Source organism: Pagrus pagrus, assembly GCF_965226575.1.
Source record: "Pagrus pagrus genome assembly, chromosome: 20".
In the NCBI taxonomy this organism is placed as follows: Eukaryota; Metazoa; Chordata; class Actinopteri; order Spariformes; family Sparidae; genus Pagrus; species Pagrus pagrus.
The window spans coordinates 10,495,209-10,515,054 of NC_140207.1; the positions used below are offsets into that span (position 1 = coordinate 10,495,209).

A 19,846-nucleotide genomic window follows, 5' to 3' on the forward strand; every position below is an offset into this window, starting at 1 on the left:
GTGTGTCTGTAACTCACTTTAAAGATCATAGCTAAATGCCACAAATGAATCATCCTTTTGGCATCTTTGAAGAACCTGTCAGCAGGTTCGAGGGCGGTTTTGCGTGCGCGTGTGTGTGTGTGCACCAATTCAAGCTGTAATATCAGGAATAAGACTGATTTAAATGTATTCACAACCCTCTCTACGTGTTTATTTGGGTATGTTATGTGCAATTATAATAAACATATATTAACGGTAACTTTAATGTTGCAAATGTGTTTTCAACAATAGATAGCAAAGTGAGAGGAAGCTCAAACACTGAAGATTAAATTAATCAGCCACAAAAAGCTTTATACTACGTTTTCACATATGCAGTTGTACTCCCCAACACCTGTAAACACACTTTAATGTGTAAAATTGGTGGAGTTACCCTTTAACAGCAAAATCAAGTCAGATCCAGTGTCCATAAAGCATATCTCGCAAAACTGAGAGGTCTTTTAATCTTTATTTCATACACACATTTGAGTCATTTTCCACCACAAGCTCTGTGTAGACTTTTAAATCAATTCTCCTTATACATTTTTAATTGATTGACTTCAAGAGAAGACGTGCATAATTATCAGACACAAACCACAAGCAGTTTTTATGTGATTTTATTTTTACAGACATTTCATCACCAAATCACATTAGTAGCAAGCAGAACCAGTACAGCACTTTACATTTGTTAGATGTAAATATACAGAGACAATCCGATATAAGTGTTTTTCATTTTTGCCGGTGTACAGCTCACTGAGGGAAAGTGATATTTATTGATCAATGTGCTGATAGTAAAGGGAAAGCAGAGGGGAGGATAAAAGCATCAATAGTGCATAAATATGTGTTACTTCTTCATCTCAAGGATTCCACTTCCTGGCCCGCGCCTCTTCGCACTGCAGATGTTACAAAACTGCACCCCAGGAATCTGAAACAGGACGGAGGGGAAAGGTCCGGGAATCTCAAGTTAAAATAGAATAAAGCCTGGAGAAAGATGTGATTCATGTACAGCTCAACACCAAAGAGTGACACAGACTATAAGGAAGTGACTTACCGTTCCTGAGGATGGTAAACACTCCTTGTGAAACATGTGTCTGCAGTGAAACACCACCACGCTGAAGGGTTTGGCCATGTCTGAAACAAAGGTGTGACGAATGAATAGCTTTCAAATGCAATGACACATTAAAATACTCAGATACAACTACTGTATGTAAGAAAACCCACCTGAAGGTAATATCGTAGCATGACACGATTCACAAATGTTCTCCTCTGAAAGAAAAACCAGCACATGTATGAGTACAGCTCAAAATGACTTCATCTCCACTGTTTCTGCTTCGTGAACGCCAAGAAATTGAAGTTCACCCACCATCGACCCTGACTCCTCTCATCTGTGTCCGGTGCATCTTCTGGAGCAGAGAGAGGGAGTCGGCCACCAGGATCTTCTTACATCCTTCCCTCAGAAGAATCTTAGGATCGAGAACACACAAAGCTGAATATTTTAATGGTTAAATATAGATTTTAGTTAGTTAACATTAGTATAGCAGCAACTGATTTTATATTCTTCTTCATAAAGATTTCAAGTAAAAAAAAAAGGTAATCTACAATGAACACGTCTAACCTGTAGATTGTAGTCCTGGAGGATTTTTACTAGTGAATCTCTGAGGTTTGGGATCTCCATGCCCTCTTTAATGCGATGGATGAGCAGGATGGGATCCACATGAGTACCGATGTTATTAAGGAGGCCGGTGATGAACGCTGGGGAGACGATAACAGATAGATAGAAACAACAAAGGAATATGATGAGTGTTAGAAAATGACAAAGAAAGGCTGAATCATAAAGGCAGAAGATTAGAATAATAAATCAATAGGAGGCTGCATCATACGTGGTTTGTCGATAGAGTACGAGATGAGATCCTCCCACAGCTCCGCATCGTCCTGCTCTTTGGCAAACTCTATGGCCTTGTCCACGTCCTCCAGCTCCTCCATGATCATCTGCAGAGCTCTTCTGCAGTTCCCCATCCTGCCTGGGAACAACATTAGCTGGATTAGTTTCCCTTTTATCACTTCAAACACACTTAAAAGTTAGAAAACAGACCTTAACTAACACTTACTGAGCAGGAAGACTGTCTCTTCTACAAAGTTCCTCTGCTGACACACCTCCAGAGCCTGAGAGAAAAAGAGGAGACGACATAAGTCATGTCGTGTAGCCTCTGGAAACTGTAGCAGGATGACAGGTAAGAATCATACCTTCTCGAGCGGGCAGTGCGTGCTATCTCTGAGGAAAGGTAGGAGATTTGGTCGGTCGTATTCGGCGTACAGGCCGATCTGTCTCTCGTGGTATTTCTGGCCTTTGTGGTGGTCCCGCTTGAACAGCTTATGGAGATACTGTGGGGGGAAAGAGAGCAGTCAAATCAGTTCTGAACTCAATTTTGAGAGTTGATGTGATTACATTTATACGTCATCTCAACTCACCACGTGCAGAAGCTCCGGCCTGTCTGCTAGTTCCTCCACCACCCTGTCTGTCTGTGAGCACAGAGATGAGAAACAGGATCAGCAGGCAGCAGATCACAGTCTTAATGAAAAGCTGAGAGAAGCCAGGTACACTCACCGATATCTTGTCTTCATTGTCCAGGAGCATGTCAACAGCTTTCTGACAACGCAAATTTATTAAGAATATATTACTCAAACAGAAAAAGATTGAGACACAGTAACACTGCTGCTGAAAACATACAGTATTCTGATTGATCCTAGATCTGTTGATTAACTTTTTTAAATGGGTCAAATTAAAAAAGGTTTTTCTTTTTTAAAATTATACATCACAAAGGATCATAGGAACCTGTATTTCCCGTGTTTTTGTGAAAAATGAGAAAATGCATGTGAAAAACTACATAACGTGGATTCAAAGGTTTTGAGCTTTAGTAATAGTAATACAATATTATAACTTGTAATAACATATAATATCAAAAAAAGAAAATGTAAACTTGACAGCAAGAAGTCTTGGCTTTTACCTCTTTGTCAAAGTCCATGAGGAGAACGATCTTGTCCTCTATGGAGGCGAACAGGTTGTGTTTGTGGATCAGTTGGTAAACATCTTTGTGCCTCAGTCTCAGGTAGATCTCTAAGGCTTTGTCGTACCGCTGGTCGTACGTGTACCTGCATCAAACACCAACAAGTTACATTATAAAAATTGATTATGTGAACGTTTTCTTTCTGTCAGCAGTAATTTTCGAGTCATTACGAGCATTAAGCCTGATTATGGTCGGGCGCTCGACACTTCTGATGTGTGTCGCTCGACAGAAATAACACATTTTCAATGAATTCATATTATACTACATTTCTGCCAATAGATCCCCATAAATCCTACGCACTGGACCTTTAGGTAATTTCTGTGTCAAGATCACTCACAGTTCAGCCAGCGTGGTGAGCAAAGTTCTGTTGGTTGGGTCCCTCTTCAGGTGATCGGTGACCGCTTGAACAATCGCCATGTTGTTATAAAGCTCTCCGGGCCATTCACGGATCAGTGTGGCGAAACCCTTCATGGACGGCACAAGTGGGACAAACAATTAGCCAACACTGGATTTTGTCACAGGATGTTGAGGATAGTGATGAAGGACAAAGTACCTCATAATCAGTTTTGAGAAACTCATGTAAGATCATTTCATAGATGGCCGGTCTGAGACGCAGATCTCCTCTGGGCAAATACTGACTGATGGCCTGAAATCACAGAGAGGTGGAACAACACTGATAAGAGACTGATACTGAAAAAAATACAAAACTCCTGAACGAGAGCCTCGGACCTACCTTCAACTGTCCGATGGTCTTGAACCTGTACACTTCATTTTCCCACAGTTCCATGTTTTTTCCGAGAACCTTTTGACACTTCCTGAATTAAGAGGATGAACTTGAATCAATCAGATGAAACATGAAGATCCTCCTTGTTGACTTTGTGAGCAACAGACATGATTGTAGCATACAGTATATAAACTTTACATCTTTTGTCCTATGAAATTCATCAGCAAGTTTTCTCAATATGACTTATCAAATGGATTAATTTACTGTACATCTACAGATCTTGTCAAACGTACCTCGCAGCACTGTCATAGTCTCCTTTCTCCACTAAGTGATTGATGTAAGCCATCCCAATTTTCTGAACGTCATGTCTCTTGATGTTTTTGAAGCTGATCTCAGCAGCCATCAGGGCCTCCTGTCACAGTACCAGGACACACAGTTAAAACAACATAACTGTAACCTTTTACATTGTCATAAAATCTCAAGACAAACCTCATATTTCTTCTTCTCAAGCAGCCAATCGATGTGGTCGTCTTGGTCTCGCTCCTTGGCCACGACGATGTCTTTGGGACTGATGATGTAGAAGAGCGACTCGCCCTCAGAGTGCTCTGTTAATGAAAATACATTTATGCCTCTGCGTACGGCGCATTACAGCTGACATTTGATGAGTCGATGCATAATGAAATCAGAGCTCAGTAAAAGGCTGCGTGACATTTCTCCCGGGGCTGTTTTTATAGTCTCACCGAGCCGGTAGTCTCTGCACTCGTTGTCTTGGAAGTTGCGCACTGTCAGCGCGTCTGAAGAGATCTCCTCGCAGCTCTCAGGGAGAGGCTGGATGATGTCTAGACGGGGCCGCGCACGAAACTCCTCGTCCTGCACACACACAAACACACACACAATGAACAAAAGCTTTATATTAGGGTACAAATGAACCATTAACTTGTTGCTTATTAGTGTGCATATTAGTAGCATACTGACTCATTATTAGTCATTATAAAGCTCTTATTAATGCCTTATTCTGTAAGACAATATTCTACAACTACTATGCCACTTATTAAGAGATTTCCTTCACTAACCTAAGAACCTAATAGAAATTCTTTTGCATGAATTACAAGCTGATCATGCTTTGCTCATCCTCTCTTAATAACACTTCATAAATATGGTCTATTCTTGTGTTACAAAGCGTTAATAATGCCTAAAGAAAGTGATTTCTTACGCAGAATATGCTCATCATATTAGAGTGAGGTCTTGTTCATACCTAAATCACTAGTTAAAGGTGTTTGGCCCATACTGCGCAAAGCACGTTAAGATAATTATCACATGATTCATGTGCTACAACTTTCTTACTTATTATCCATAACCAATAATTAGGAGATTATTGAGGGATACTCTCAGTTAATGATCTATAGAATATCTAAGGAAGAGCTAATATGCTACTAATGGGCATGCTTATATTTGCACCTTTAATGTACATAAATGTAAACAAAGTCTTCATTACCATGTGATCAGAGTTCTCCTTCACAAAGTACAGGGTGACCAGCTGATCTGCAAGTGGCGCCAGACCACTGATGAAGAACTCGGTCTCAAATGCAGACACTGAAACAGAAACAGAACAACAGAGGCTCAAAGTTACTACAAATACATCTTATTGTAGAGCATTTAATCCATCTGTAAGTTGGGAGTGGTAGCAAAGTGGTAACATCCAAATATTCCATACATTTGTTGTTGCATCTTCAAACTATCAGCCTTTTTTTTTGCCTGCAATGACACGGCTACAATTCAGACTTCACACAACCAGACAGTGAGGTCCTCTTCTACTGTACTGACCTATTTACTGTTGGTAAAATGTCATCCTTCCTGATTCATCACACTTTTATCATATAACTAACCTTGATTTGAGTAAATCTGGCCCACACTCGTTTTATTTTTCTGTTTTTCTAAGCCTGTCTCATCTAGTTTTGTTCTAGTTTTATATTTCATGTCACTACTGTGGATGCATGTTTTTGCCTTCATGTCGCAAACTGTTTTTTTATAGTGCTTGATTTTACTCTTGCTTTTATGTTATAAAACACTTTGTAAGGGTTTATTATTATATAGTTTATTAAAATGCCACTTCAAAAATAAGTTTAAAACATGAATACAAGGTTTTTCTAGCATTTAATAGCCAAAACAAATCTGCTGAATAAGTGAAAATTGTCTAAAAACAAGTGCAATGTATCTCTGAAATACTACTTTCTACTTAGTTGTGTGAAATGAGATATTTTGACTTGAGATACTGAGTTTTTGCAGGTTGTGCAGTGTATTTTATACCTATTTCCACATAACGGCTGGGCAGATCTCTCATTTCAGTGGGGTTTCGCTCTTTCACAACACAAATCTGAGGAGAAATCAGAACAGAGAGTCTGAAAAGCTGTAATAGTGTCTGTAATGACTGATGAATTGAAATAGTGAAGCAGCAAACCTTAATGGACGTCCCCCAGCCAACAATGAGAGTGGCGTTGTCTTTCCAACACAGGCTGCAGGGGTACATGTCCGGCCGCAGACTGACATTGTCCCGCAGCACGTTTGTGATCCGCTGTTTTGTACCGATATCGTAAATTTTAACTCCCTGTGAAAGAAACAAAACTTTAGCACAATCACATTTAATACTGTACTCTTTAATTGTGGTCTGAGACTGATCACTCACCACATTGTTGGACCAGGCGATGAGATTAGCTCTCCACTGGATGTTAGTGATTGAGCCCTCGCCTTCATGGAGAACAGACGTCTTCCAGCGGTTCAACCAGTTTCTTTCATACAGAAGAAGCTTTGGGAAAGAGAACAGGAACATATTTATTTGAAATGAACAACTACTCAGGAGTGCAGCTGTGCAGCCCGGCCAACAGAGGGCAGTAGATGAACAGCACATCACACAGGAGCAGCCAGGCAAGGGCTGCGTCTTGCAAAAGGGCGAAACGGCCTTATAGATTTAACTGAAACTGAGTGGAACTTTCTCTTCACGCTGCAGATGATGAGGTGAAACTTGATTTTAGTCCTTATATGAGCATTAAGGCACAAAGACAATGAAGACAGATTGTTCATTAGACTCCATCTGAGTGAGAAAGCTTCACATTAGCTTCACATTCAGTGGTGAGAGAAGTAATTTTACAGTTTCACATGGTCGACGTATTTTGCAAGTAGGAGATGGTGTGAAAGCCATAAAGAGAGGGTTGAAAACTTGATGCATCACAAGCTTGATTTAATACATCCTTCTTACTCTCATCATAATGACTACACACCATTTACTGTAGTCACTGTGGGTGTTGCAATGTATAGAAACAAGTTAGGGCTGCAACTAATGAGTTTTTTTATTAAACGATTAATTTGATGATTATTTTCACAATTAATCTATAGATCGTTAAGTCTATACATGGTCAAAAAATTGAGGAAAATATCCAAAGTGACGCCTTCTAATTGTTTCAAAACCCAAAGACTCATAAATGACAAGGAAAAGCAACAAATCTTCACATTTAAGAAGCTGGAACCAACAAATGTTTGACACTTTTGCTTAAAAAAATGACTGAAACGATTAATCATTGATCAAAATACTTGGCAACTAATTATCTTTCAATTGAATAATTGTTGCCGCTCTAAAACAAGTCATAGGGGTGCATGATATGGATTTTTTTCAGCCCATGCCGATAACCGATAATTACCTGCTTTCTCATTGCCGATACCAATAATTTTAAAAAGAAGTTGATAACTTGTAGTATTTGCACACAAGGCTAAGAAAAGAAAAGCCTAGATGTAGTAAGCAAGGAAGTTTTTCCTTCCTCCCTGAACATTTTTAGCAAATTTCAATCACGTTGTTTTCCTCTGAAACTGTAAAAAAAAAGTCCCTGCCAACAACGCCATGTCAGGATCTGTGCAAACAGCCACCTACTGTATCAGTAGATACAAATGTCAGATGTAAATGCTGCTCTTGTTAAGTCAATCAAAACAGTATCGCTATATATCGTTCATCCCTAACGTATTCAGATATATGTTTTGATGCTATGTATATTCACTGTCTTGTACTCTCACAGAGGTGTGGAGGCTCAGAGAGAGATTTCTAACCAGAATGCAATGTGGCATCGCGGCATCCACTGGACTGTTTTTCTAAATCACAGTTTAATGTTCAGGCCTTGTATTGTACACGGCGTAGAGGACAAAGCCTGTCATTCACATTCCCTGCATTGTTGCTGTCCTTACTATACAAACTGATACAAAAAAGCACCCAAAAAAGTGAATAATATTACCAAGGATGCCGAGAGAAGGTTGTATAGGCTCTTTAATTCAGCAGTTGGGCTATGTTAATAAACAGTTTGCTCGACAAAGAGATGATATGACAAAAGAACTGTGGAGACAAAATTGAATTTCCTTTGACAGGATGTGGCTCCCGTTGAGGCTTATTGATTTTCATCACAGGCACATTGTGGAGGCCTTCACAACTTGGAACTGAGAGGAATCAGCGGCAATTGAAAGAAAATGGCAAAGTAACACTAACAATGGGGTTTCATAAAAAAGTTGTTTTTCCTCACCCCGTTGTATAAATGTCAGTATACTTTATTTATGGATGGTTTTGCAACAACGCTACTTCCGGGCAGTTTATAGTTGTGTACAGTAATTGGCGTGTGGTAATAGGTGGGTGGCTTTACTTCCAAACACACAAAATGACTAATCTAATGTCTAACTTTTCACCTTCCGCGGTGACATACTTCCCAGGAAAGGGATCACCGTGTATGCCCGGAAATCCAAAGAATATGTACCCTCTTGATAATGACATCTACTTGCCGTGCTTGTGAAGCATTGCCTTTCAAACACTGTTGAGCGAACAGCACTTTGTGAAAATGGGCAGCTCTCCCGAGAGCACTCCAGCGAAAGAGACAGGAAAGTAAAGAGCCTTTCACACCAGACAAAGGCCTGTGCGTTGCCTTCAGCCCAGCCAAAGTGAGCAGATTCGCAGGATTAGGTTTCACCCGGACACAATCAGGATGAATTATTGTGGCAGGAAAATTATAAAAACTTGACATAAGGACTGCAGAAGTTTAAAAAAAACAACAACCTACGACTCAAACCTACCTTGTTGCCCCCGGTGACAAACTGCTTGTAGTTTGATCTGGTGAACTGAGGGTGTAACGCAACTACCTGCAAAACAATCAGACGGTCAGATTAGACCATATAGGGACTCAAAATGTGATTTTTCGTGATGCAATAGTTACAGATACATGCTAAGACACTTAAAGGAACAGTTCACCCAAATCAACCAAACTTGACCTGACTTTCCATTGAGGGTGAGCAGATACCAACTGGATTTACAGTGTTCGGTGAACTGTTCCTATAAGTTTTCAGAAAATTTGACATCAACTTACTTTGATGGGACAGTCAAAGTTTTCATGGAAGCCCTCTCTTGTATAGAGGCCAAACACTTGAACCTGGAACAGAGATCAGACATCAGGAGCGACAAGCAAAAGGTGAATAACTCAAAATTTCTCCTTTAATTGCTGCCTCTGCAACTATCCGAGGCCAGCGGGGGGAATTGTGGTGAGAAAAGACTTTGATTGGCTCACTACGTCTCCGCTGGGTCACCAATTAGTGGACAAGTTGATTCTCTGAACCCTGCAGGGTTTAGAAACAGGAGTCCTCAGTTGGCTACAGCAAACCCTAATGTACCATTAGAGTTCACGACACCCAGTTTCTGTTCATCTGAGGCCCAAAAAGAAGCCATTTTTTTAAAAGTAGGGGAATAATATAAAACTCTGATGCAATCTCCTTTTTGGAACCGCACCAGCGATTAAGGATTAAGTTAGATTTTCAAAGGATTAACAGCCAACTGAATTGGTTGAGGGCAAACAATCGCTGCAGCATTGATTTTAATTGTCTGCTCCACTTTTTGCGCGACAAGATCTTGTTTTTTGCCACCAGAGTGCTGGAAGCAGGGGGGAGGGTTGATATCAGAGAGCATATCTTGACTGCGAAATCCATGAAGGATGGTGGTAATGATGAGAAGAGACAAGATAACAGCAAGGTGGAGAACATGGAGAGGGGTATCCATAGACGGATGATGGCTGACTGACAGCTCGACGGATCTGAGTGCGCGCCTTTACCCCTACTCTTCAAAACTGGTACAAGCTTTTTATAAATTCCCGCATCATGAAAAAAATATGGGTTTATGTGTAGATATGGGGACGATAAAACTTCAGGTTAATGCTCCGACTGTGGGGAGAACTGCCTTCTAAAAATTCACTACCAAACACTTCAAGTTCCACATCATTAGTATAAAGTTGATAAGATGAGTTTTATATGAATCAGAAGATGAATTATGTAAGATGAAAAACACTGATTGGTGATTTTCTTTTTTTTTTTTTTGCTGCAGGCCATCAGTAACCAGTGCTGATGAGCAGAGATATCTCACCTTCCCATCCTCGGAGCAGATGCCCACATTCTCCCCACTTTCATCCAGACTGATCTGGTTGATCTTCACTGAACTCTGCAGAGACACAATATCGAGGCATCTTTTTTTAGACACGGGCCAATATCTTTGTGGCCGGCAAAATGTTGCCTGCTGACATTTTACCCCACTAAGTGAAATGCCAGAAAAAGCGAAAGGCAAAAAAAAAAAAAAAATTGAGTATGTAATGGCTGCATATGTGTCGATGCATAGAGCCTGGCATTAATACTGTGAAGGTTAGAGGGTGTCAATTCACTGCTGATGCTTTCATGACACTAAAAGGATCAACCAAAATGGCATAAATTATAGCAAATGTTACTTAAAAACCATCCCTAAAGGCTTGACTGCGCCTCTGTGTAGACTGAAAGAGAAAGAGTTTTTTGCTTATCATGAATTCATACTTTCTCCAGTGCATTAGATTCACCTGGGTATTTGATGCACATATTAAAGGGTCCAGTCTAGCAGCCTTGTCTCATCCTCCCCTACAGTGGTTGCTAAAAATATGAAAAGCCCTCCTTAGGACAAGTGTTTGGTTTGTCTGTTCAGGGCTACTGTAAAAACGTGGCGGACTCCATGTAATAGTAGAGTTATTATGGATCCCTCTGGACTTCATATTAGACCTGCCCTACTCAGCCTCTGGTCTGCTTGCGTCTCTCATTTTTGTATGGCCAAAGCCCTGGAGAGGCCTTGGTGACCCTGGTACTCCATGCATATAACATCCATTATGTTTTTCAACAGGACAAGACAAGAAAAGCAGTGAAGTTCTACTGATCTCCTGCCTCCTATCTGTCGAAAAAAACTGAATAAATCTGGCAGAGATTTTTGTCAGCCTGCAGCAGATGGTGAACAATTGTTGCCCCAGAAAAAGCACCGACCACTTTGGCAGTTGCAACGGCAGTCGCCCTGTCCCTGGTGCTGTTAGGTAGAGGGCCACTCTACCTAACAACACCAGTGACAATCTTCAAGCGAAGAGCAGCTCTGTAGAATAAGAGATCCTGAGAGGAGCAGCAGAAGAGGTCGGTGTGTTTACTGGGGAAACTACAGCTCATTAAGAGCCATACTGTAACCGCAAGATAAACAGAAACAAGCAGAGCTACTGTTTGAGGTAACAGTTTGAGTCATGCGTAGAGAATGCAACCAATGGAGCCAACCAATCACAGGTGGAGTAGGACGGGTCTTAGAAGATGTCTGGTGGGGTCCATAATAACGCGTAAGAAGACCAGTTCCCTCTGTAGATACAAACAACTCATTCTAAGGTGATGAAAACACAATGATTGTTAGTTTTCGATGATTATACACTAATGAAAGCATAATTATGAATGTTATATTCCATTTCTGTGAATAGATCCTCCTAAATCTTACAATCTTGCTGCTTTTCAATGAATTCTGACTTATTCATTTTGAGACATCACAAATTCATGAGTCAGAATTCAATGGTGTCTCTATTATTCATGGAAACACCTTCATAGTTTCTTTCAAGCAACAAGTGATAACTGTCACTAAGTTTAGGTGAGCTGCACTTGAATCAGTGTTTAAATATTGTTCAGAACTCATTCCCTCCAGGTTATGTGAGCAGAAATGTATGTTGGAAATAAAACAGTGGGACTAAATCAGATATGCAAGACTAAAACATTCAAAATTGACAAAATCAACTCCCCTAATCATTAAATGGTATAGGTAGAGTGCATACATACATCATATAACTATTAAAAATAATACAATGTAACAGGAGCACTACACAGTTTCATAATTATAAATGAAAGGACTTTAATGTACTCACAATTTCAAACTTCTGAGTTACATTTCCTTGGATGTCCAGCAGGAAGACCTTTCCAAAATGAGTACCTAGGGCAAGAAACTGAAAAGGGACAAATGTAATGTAAATTAAACCAGAAGCCACCTGAAACAAATTCAAGATTTTGGAAAAAAATCTTGTGCTGATGAAGGCTGTGGAAGAGGATAAAAAAAAAAAATACTTTGTGGAGCTGGAGCGACATGGGCAGAGTGGGGATTGGGTGGGCTTGGAGGCAAAACTGTGAAATTGCAGAGGGTGGAAAAGCCCTATTTATTAAAGCATACAGTGTGAAATGGCATTTTTTTTCTCAAATTAAAATGCTTAAGCATAATAAATGCACTGTACATCTGACTTCTTCCCATGCTCCCCATGCAACCCAATCACCTCCCTGCCCAGCACAGAGCCATTATTTCTCCTGAGCAGCAACTGGTTTCTGTGTTTTGTGCTCCAACAAAAGTGCATGTATGTGTATGTGTGTGTGTGTGTGTGTGTGTGTGTGTGTGTGTGTGCACGTGAGTCCACTGGGACAAAAAAATTATAGAAACCGGGGGCTTTTGGCATTAGATTAAGTGTGTGTTCTTCCACCCCAGCCCCTGCTCCATGCCCTCCTCCTAATCCCCCTCCCTTCTAGACCAGCATGTGGATGTGCGGCGAGCCCACCATGCTTCAGTGCAGTCTATAATGAAATGCTTATATTTACAGGCACAGCTGAGCATGTCAGACAGAGCCCCTGCAATCTCCCCAAATAAAATAACCAAAAATAAATAAATAAAGGGTTCAACCTTGTGAGGCGGAGCGACTTTTAAAGGGATTTATCAGAATGGAATTGTTCAAATGAAATTCCGATTCAGACACTTAAAATATGAGGCAACATAAGGCAATATGTGCTGTCGGTGGCTTTAAGGTTGTGGGAGTTTGCCGCGGGAGTGGGGGCTGGTGTGACCACACAGGTAGCTGGATGGCAGAAGGTAACACAAGCACAGAAATCCCAGGAAGAAAGACAGTCAGATCAAATTTATGGTTTCAGCAAAGAAATGTCTCTCGCTGTGGCACAGTTGCTATTTTGAGGTAAAAAAATAAAAAATAAAGGGGGGGACCAAATCCTCAAAGTAAAGATAAATAAATGAAAATCAATAGCGGTTAATAAAACATCAGGTGAGGAGACATAACTGGTCGTGACTTTTTGGTCTGCTCAGGCGTGCATGTGTGCTGCTGGTGCCACAACGATTAACCATCTCTGCGAGAGTGGCCCTCTTAAAAATATCAACATTCGACAAACAGAGGAGAGGGGCGAAAAAATATGTAAGAGTGGGAATAAAAGGAGGAGAGGACAATGGTGTCTGGTGTCTTTTGATGTGCCTCCCTGAGAGGAAAAGCAAGGGAAAGGTGAGAAAAGAATGGGCTGCCTTTATGGATTGAACAGAGGGGATGAAAACCAACTTTGAAGAGGACATCTCTCAAATGTGTACATAAAAAATGTGAAATCTGTACTTGAGACTGAAATGCCCTTGTGGGTGGTGGATTATGACCTCTACCTTGTCATGGACGGTCATGCAGCTGGCTGCATCCTTCTGGAGGATTTCTGTCACCCCATTGGAGAGCCTCTCATACTTCAGCTTGGGCTCCTCCTCGCTGTCCTCCTCCTGGTCGAGAAAGTAGAGCTCTCACTAGAACATTTTCTTAAAAGGTATTCATTACAACCTCTCACAGACGCTATCGTTCACAATGTTCTTTGAGAGCCACTGAACAAAAACCCTTCACGCAGTAAACTGTAATATACAAAATGTCCACCTCAAGTACAAGAAGTTTGGAAATCGGACCAGTAGATAAGCTGCAGTGGCTGCAACACAATCCTTTGGAGTAACTGTGCCCCCAAAAAGTGCCACTGACAGACTGAGGTTGTTATTCTAAGAGTCTAACAACATTATGGAAACGACTCTTACTGAGACAGACTTTTTTGTTAAATGATACGATCTTTTTGGTAACCAGAAACACAAGTCTCATTCAGGGAGAAGTCCCGCTCTGAAATCTTGCCAGAGGTGAGTTGTTGTTGTTGCCTCATTGTCAGCTAAATTACCTAAATATTCAGCCATGACTCTGGAAATATATTCTTGCTGGCAGTTCCTCTAGGTTAACTCCAAACTCCTCTCGCCAACCCTGACTCATGTTCCCACTGTCGTCTTCTTGCATCAACTCACCTCTCGCAAGATTTGTGAGAGTGAGACTTGTGTTGGAGGTTGTATCTGATTACAAAAAGGATCTTATTATTTAACAAAAAGGGTATTTCTCTGTCGGAAGTGTTTCTGTAATGTTGTCAGACACTTGCCAGTGCCCAAAACAAGCACTTTTAGTGGATTTAACTTTGATAGTTGAAGTTGCCCCAAAGGATTACATGGCAGATATGTCATGGCGGCCAGACTGATTCCAAAACGTTTTGGTAAGTATGAATCATTTACACACCAAAACATTTAAAATACAGGGCCCAGGTTTAAAAACATTGGAATTCCCCTTTATGTCCTGTTGTCTGCCTTAAATATTTATTCAATTTAAAGGCAACCTGTGGAGTATTTGACCACTAGTGACGCTATGGGGTTATGTTTTCAGGTGTGGGTCCCTGTTTTGATGTTTTGTGTACGAGGACTCATCATGCAGGTGGAGCGATTTACACTCTACACTATTAGGCGTTGGTGACGGTAACAAACCAAAAGACGTAGTCAATTGCAGGGAAGAAGAAGGGCTAGGTAGTAAACATGAATGTAACACTTTAGTTTGTTTGCAAGAAAACTTCACAGGCACCTTTAAGTCCATCAAACTTGACATAAGTAAATATATAAGAAGGTCAAAATGGAAATAAATGAATTACATTTAAAAAATCAATACCCGAACATTAGTAACAATATTTTTACAAAATTCATGATATCAAAATTACATTAAGTGATAAAGATTAACTTGATGTTCAAGTGTAAGACAAATGAATACAACAGTTTTTAAACTGAACTTTGCTTAGTATTATACATTTAGCAACTATAACACACCACTCTTATATCATCAAAATGCAATAGCAGCTGATGAACAAGTTTTCATCCAGCCTTAAATGGTTATATATTTCAAGGTTCTGTAGCTCCCAGTTAGTCTCTTCTTGAAGGGGTGACATCATGAGGCTTTTTTCTGTCTTTTATTGCAATTTATTTATTTATTTAAATAAATTTGGGCAAAACCAGAATGTTAGGCCACATTTGTCTTCATTTCACTTGAACAAGAAAAAAAAGATACTATAGGGCTGCAACTAACAATTATTTTCATTTTAGATTAATTTGCTGATGCTTTCCTTGATTACTCATTTGGTCTATTAAGTGTCAGTAAATAGTAAAAATAGAACATAAAGCTCTTGATAACATCTAGGAATCCAGTATGAACAAACTATATATATATATATATAAACTATATTTTAAAACCCAGATATATTTACTTTACTATCATAAATGACAAAGAATTATGTATTACAGCCTTACATTTGTGACATTCTTGGTTAAAAAAATGACAGAAATGGTCAAATGAAATGAACAAATTATCAAAATAGTTGCCGAATAATTTTCTGTCCGTTAACTAATTGTTTCAGCTCTGTGGACATTTATATACGCATGACACATATATAAAATAAGATAATAAAGAGGACGTCCTTCATAGCCCTCAGAAGAACTGCTTCAACAATCTGCAGCAAAAAGTAATATATAACTAACACATTTAGGGAGGCTGTTTTACATCCAAAATCGTCACTGCCACAGTGTCACTGAGCAAGACTCCCTGCAGGAAAACACTAATGGACAATTTTACATGTATTCTGCCTCTTGAAAGAAACACATTTGTCTTGCTTGTGTGTATCAGGAGATTTATGCACAAAGACAAATTTCTATTATCTTGCATGAAATACAGCATAAAGTTATTTTTTCATGAGACCGTTCATCCCCAGTGACAAACATGAATTTAGTCATTTCATAAAGCAAACTTAAGGTATTCTACTGTGTTACACTTTCCAGCGTGAGCCAACATTTGCGGCCAGTCACAGCCTGAATATTACTCATAATTCAGTTTATAACCAATGCTGCACAGTCTGTGGCTGCCCAGAGGGTGCATCAACTCAAAACATTGTCTGCCATTATGTGCTACTGGGTTGGAGGTGGGGGACAATAGCGTGGAAAAAATGTTATTTTCAAAAACAATCCTTTCCCACTCAACAACGCCATATCTAGGCTATTTCCTGTGTATTCTGGTTGTGAGATTTCTGATGCGGGGGCATTTGTCACGGGTTTCAAAGGTGTATCAAACAACAAAGGCAAACTTCATCCCCAGAGAGAAACTACCCATTTTCAAACTTTCCCATCTCTTCTAAGTTGCCTTTTGTTTTGTCAACTACTGACTATGTCTTTGTGTTGTAACCATTTTCGCCATATTCATTGTCTGTTGGCGGTTAAGATTTAACAGGCTGGACCAAGCCTTCCGTCTACAACAAGGATAACACACGCTTTCAAATACACACTGAAGACTACACTAGTCACAAATCTACATTTAGGATGAGAAGGAAGGGCATGTTCTCTTCAATATTTAGAAAATAATGAATAATCCTGCCACATAACCTCCACTTCTTTCAGTCTCAAACACATATGCAGAATGATGGGTGACAAATAATCAGAAAAACCTGAATAAATGAGTAGAGAAACTCGACAAATGCAGGTGCTTTTGCACTGAAGGGTTCGATGGAAGTAGTGTGAATCCTATGCTTTGGCATTATCAGTCACCTGAAATCGACCTGGATAAACACTCGGATAAAAGCACTCTCCTTAAAACAGTTTTTTCACACTTTGTTGTTTTTTCTTTAATTTGCCACCCATCTTTTGTAATTATTAGCACCAGAATTATTAGACAAAGGCAAATTTTGTTCCCAAATCTCTTATAACATGCACTTTATTACTGACCTGGCCTGTTTTTGCCATATTATTTGCCTTTTTGCGGTTAATATACAACCGGCTGAACCATTCTTTGTGTCCATAGAGGAATAGTACACTAGTTACAAATAACAAAAGTACATTAAGGTTAAACCATATACTGTATAAAGAAGTTAACAGACCCATCGTGATGTCACCCATTGGTTTGTGGACTAGCATTTTAAAGCCTTGAGTTTAGCAATATGGCCATCACCATTTTGTTTTTAGGGAGCTAGGGTGGCGCTGAGGACGATATCCTGATTGGATCTGAGAACCCGAGGACACATCGTGGTAGCAACTTGTTAATCACAATGTAGCCTTTCCCGAAAACATACCCTGCTTTATTGTCTATTTTACTCTAATTGGGACCATAAATTACAAAATGAACATCATGCAGTATTGAAGAAGACTTGAAACCAGTGATTGAGACCATAACCTCATGAGGAAACTGTTTACTGAGGTAATAAATCAAGTGAGAAGTAGGGTAATTTTCTCATAAGCTTACATAAAATCATCTTTTTGAAACCAGTCGAGTCACCCCCTGCTGGCCCCCAGCACTGTGCCGGCCTTACAAGCATGTCATTACAGGAATGTCAACGTAAAACAATAAAATCTACTACAATTACAGGTGAGGTGGCTTGCAGAAATTTTGTTCTTTCGTTGATGCTATTCTGGTTAGCTAAAGTTAATGATTTTTGGTGGAGAACTCGGCAGGTTAATGTTGAAGGGAGATGGCAAGACAAGTGAAGTTGATTTATAAAGCACCATTCAGACGCATGGCAATTCAAAGAGCTTTAGAAAAGAAATACATATAGATGAATTCGACAATACAACAGGTTTATGAGCTTTCCTCCTCGGGCCCACAATCATATGCTGGCTCCCAAAATTGGACTTTAATCATCAAAACTTTGGTAGTATAACTGTTATATTACAGCAACAGTGTTGACCATTATTGAACATAATCTCAAACAACAATTCCCCTTTAGAAAACTGAACTCTATCCACTTGAAATATTGTAAATATAGTGAATAATAGAATTGGATTGTCATGAGTTTGTCAAGTAAATCTAATTATTTTGCTTTAGTGCTTAAGCGAGTAAGAAGACGTGCAATAAATCTGTAACTGTAGTATCATCATGTGTCATCTGTTGCCAAAGGGTTGAGCCACTGTACTGAATCAAAACCTTTTCCCTTCAGAACAAAACAATCAAAACAAGACCGAGCAAAACCACTCAGAACCAGTCTTATTACTGTATTATGTCATTATGTCAAATCAGTCCAGCCTGGCCAAAATACAAAGGTAGTGAAGAGCATGCCTCTGACTTTCAAGACAAATTGTGTTCCTGTTCATTTCTTCTGCGAGTAGCAGAGTGTAGAGCACACACTGCCTTTATCCAGCGAGGCTGCCATCAGCCAGGGAACAACGGCACCAGACACCAGGCAGGCCGCATTATACTGCAGCTTTCTAAGTAAATAATCAGCTGCTTGCAGCCACTTGAAGGAGACACAATCTCACAGTCCCTATTGCTTGTTTCCCTGTGAGTGTTTGGGTCCTATACTACTAAACACACTTTGCACAGACAGAAAACAGGATGTAGGAAACCCTTCTATTTACAAGCCTAGAATTTTCCCCTTTTCCTTTTGCCCAATCTTAACTGTTTTCTTCTGAGAGGTGCAAGCGTCCGCTGCAGCCTTTCCCTGATATTTCATTCCATTCTCAGCTTCCTATAAAGACAAATTCCTTCCTCCCTGCCAGGCTGATGTGTAAAGCTATATTTTATTTAGCCTGCTTGTGATTCTCGGAAGCACAGGTCTACTGAAACATGCCGAAGCTCAGTCATGATATTGATGGATCTGGAGAGCTATCTGTAATTCATGAGTGTTTGACACCTCTCAAACCTGACAAAGATCCTTCTGGGATCAAGCTGGGTTGATAAAGGTTAGCTATGTATTAGAGTCCTTTCAGTAGGCAGCAAGCTTGATTTGAGTTCAAAAATCACCCATGCTTGACAGAAGTATTCACACCCCTGTCATCGACAATATGTTGCTGTCGATGCATTTTTAAAATCGCCATACTGGTGCAACCGCATGACAGTTTTAGGTGTAATTTTTCTCCCTGACTCTTGTTTTTATATAAACTTCCTCCCACTTTTTGTCTTAGTGTAGGAGAAAGAGAGAGAAGCACAAAGTGGTGTTTATGGGTTTCTTACCTCAGACTCATCTGTGAATTCCTCACTTGGTTTTCTTCCCTGAATTAAGACATTTTGAATGCATAGTCTGTCATTAGCAGCAAAACATACATCTTCCACATTTAAATCTTGGGTGCACTGGAATATAATTCAACTCACATACAGATTATTAATGTTTTAATTACAAAAAGGCAACAGACATCAAATCAATGTTAAGCTACTGTCACATGACAAATTCACGCTTTCCACGCCACATAACCTGTTAAATAAGAAGCTAAATCAAATCAAATAGCAGCTGAAAGTGTCACCGACCACAGTTCTATTCATTTTTATGCACACACGTATAAAACATCAACATTAGCAAGCTAGCGTTAGCCAGCAGTGCTTACCTGCTCCTCCACTTCCGCCATTGTTATTAGCTGTATCCGAACAGAGTAACCGTTACTTTTAATATCTCAATACGCGTTCAGAAAATACATTTTAAAGGTCCACAACAGCGCAACTAGGTTTGCTTCATCTTATAAAATATCCACAAGACAACAAAGTGATGTTTGTTGTCGAAGCCTGCTCGCTGTCATGAGTAAAATCACATGACTGACACAAAGCCGTGA

General features: G+C 39.8%; 1 protein-coding gene across 1 annotated transcript; it reads right to left on the reverse strand.

Moving 5' to 3' along the window:
- Positions 1-616: 616 nt before the first annotated feature.
- vps41 (VPS41 subunit of HOPS complex) lies at positions 617-19,808 on the reverse strand. Its single transcript, XM_084340941.1, has 28 exons — positions 19,625-19,808; positions 19,257-19,295; positions 13,601-13,708; positions 12,051-12,128; positions 10,235-10,309; positions 9,192-9,254; positions 8,902-8,967; positions 6,488-6,607; positions 6,263-6,409; positions 6,112-6,178; positions 5,300-5,397; positions 4,545-4,674; positions 4,294-4,409; positions 4,098-4,216; positions 3,814-3,895; positions 3,634-3,726; positions 3,418-3,545; positions 3,021-3,165; positions 2,621-2,662; positions 2,485-2,535; positions 2,260-2,397; positions 2,124-2,178; positions 1,896-2,036; positions 1,631-1,767; positions 1,379-1,478; positions 1,237-1,281; positions 1,067-1,146; positions 617-940 (listed from the first exon to the last, which is right to left on the reverse strand). The coding sequence occupies exons 1-28, from the start codon at positions 19,643-19,645 to the stop codon at positions 860-862; spliced, it is 2,565 nt and encodes an 854-aa protein (XP_084197067.1). The 5' UTR covers positions 19,646-19,808; the 3' UTR covers positions 617-859.
- Positions 19,809-19,846: the final 38 nt, after the last annotated feature.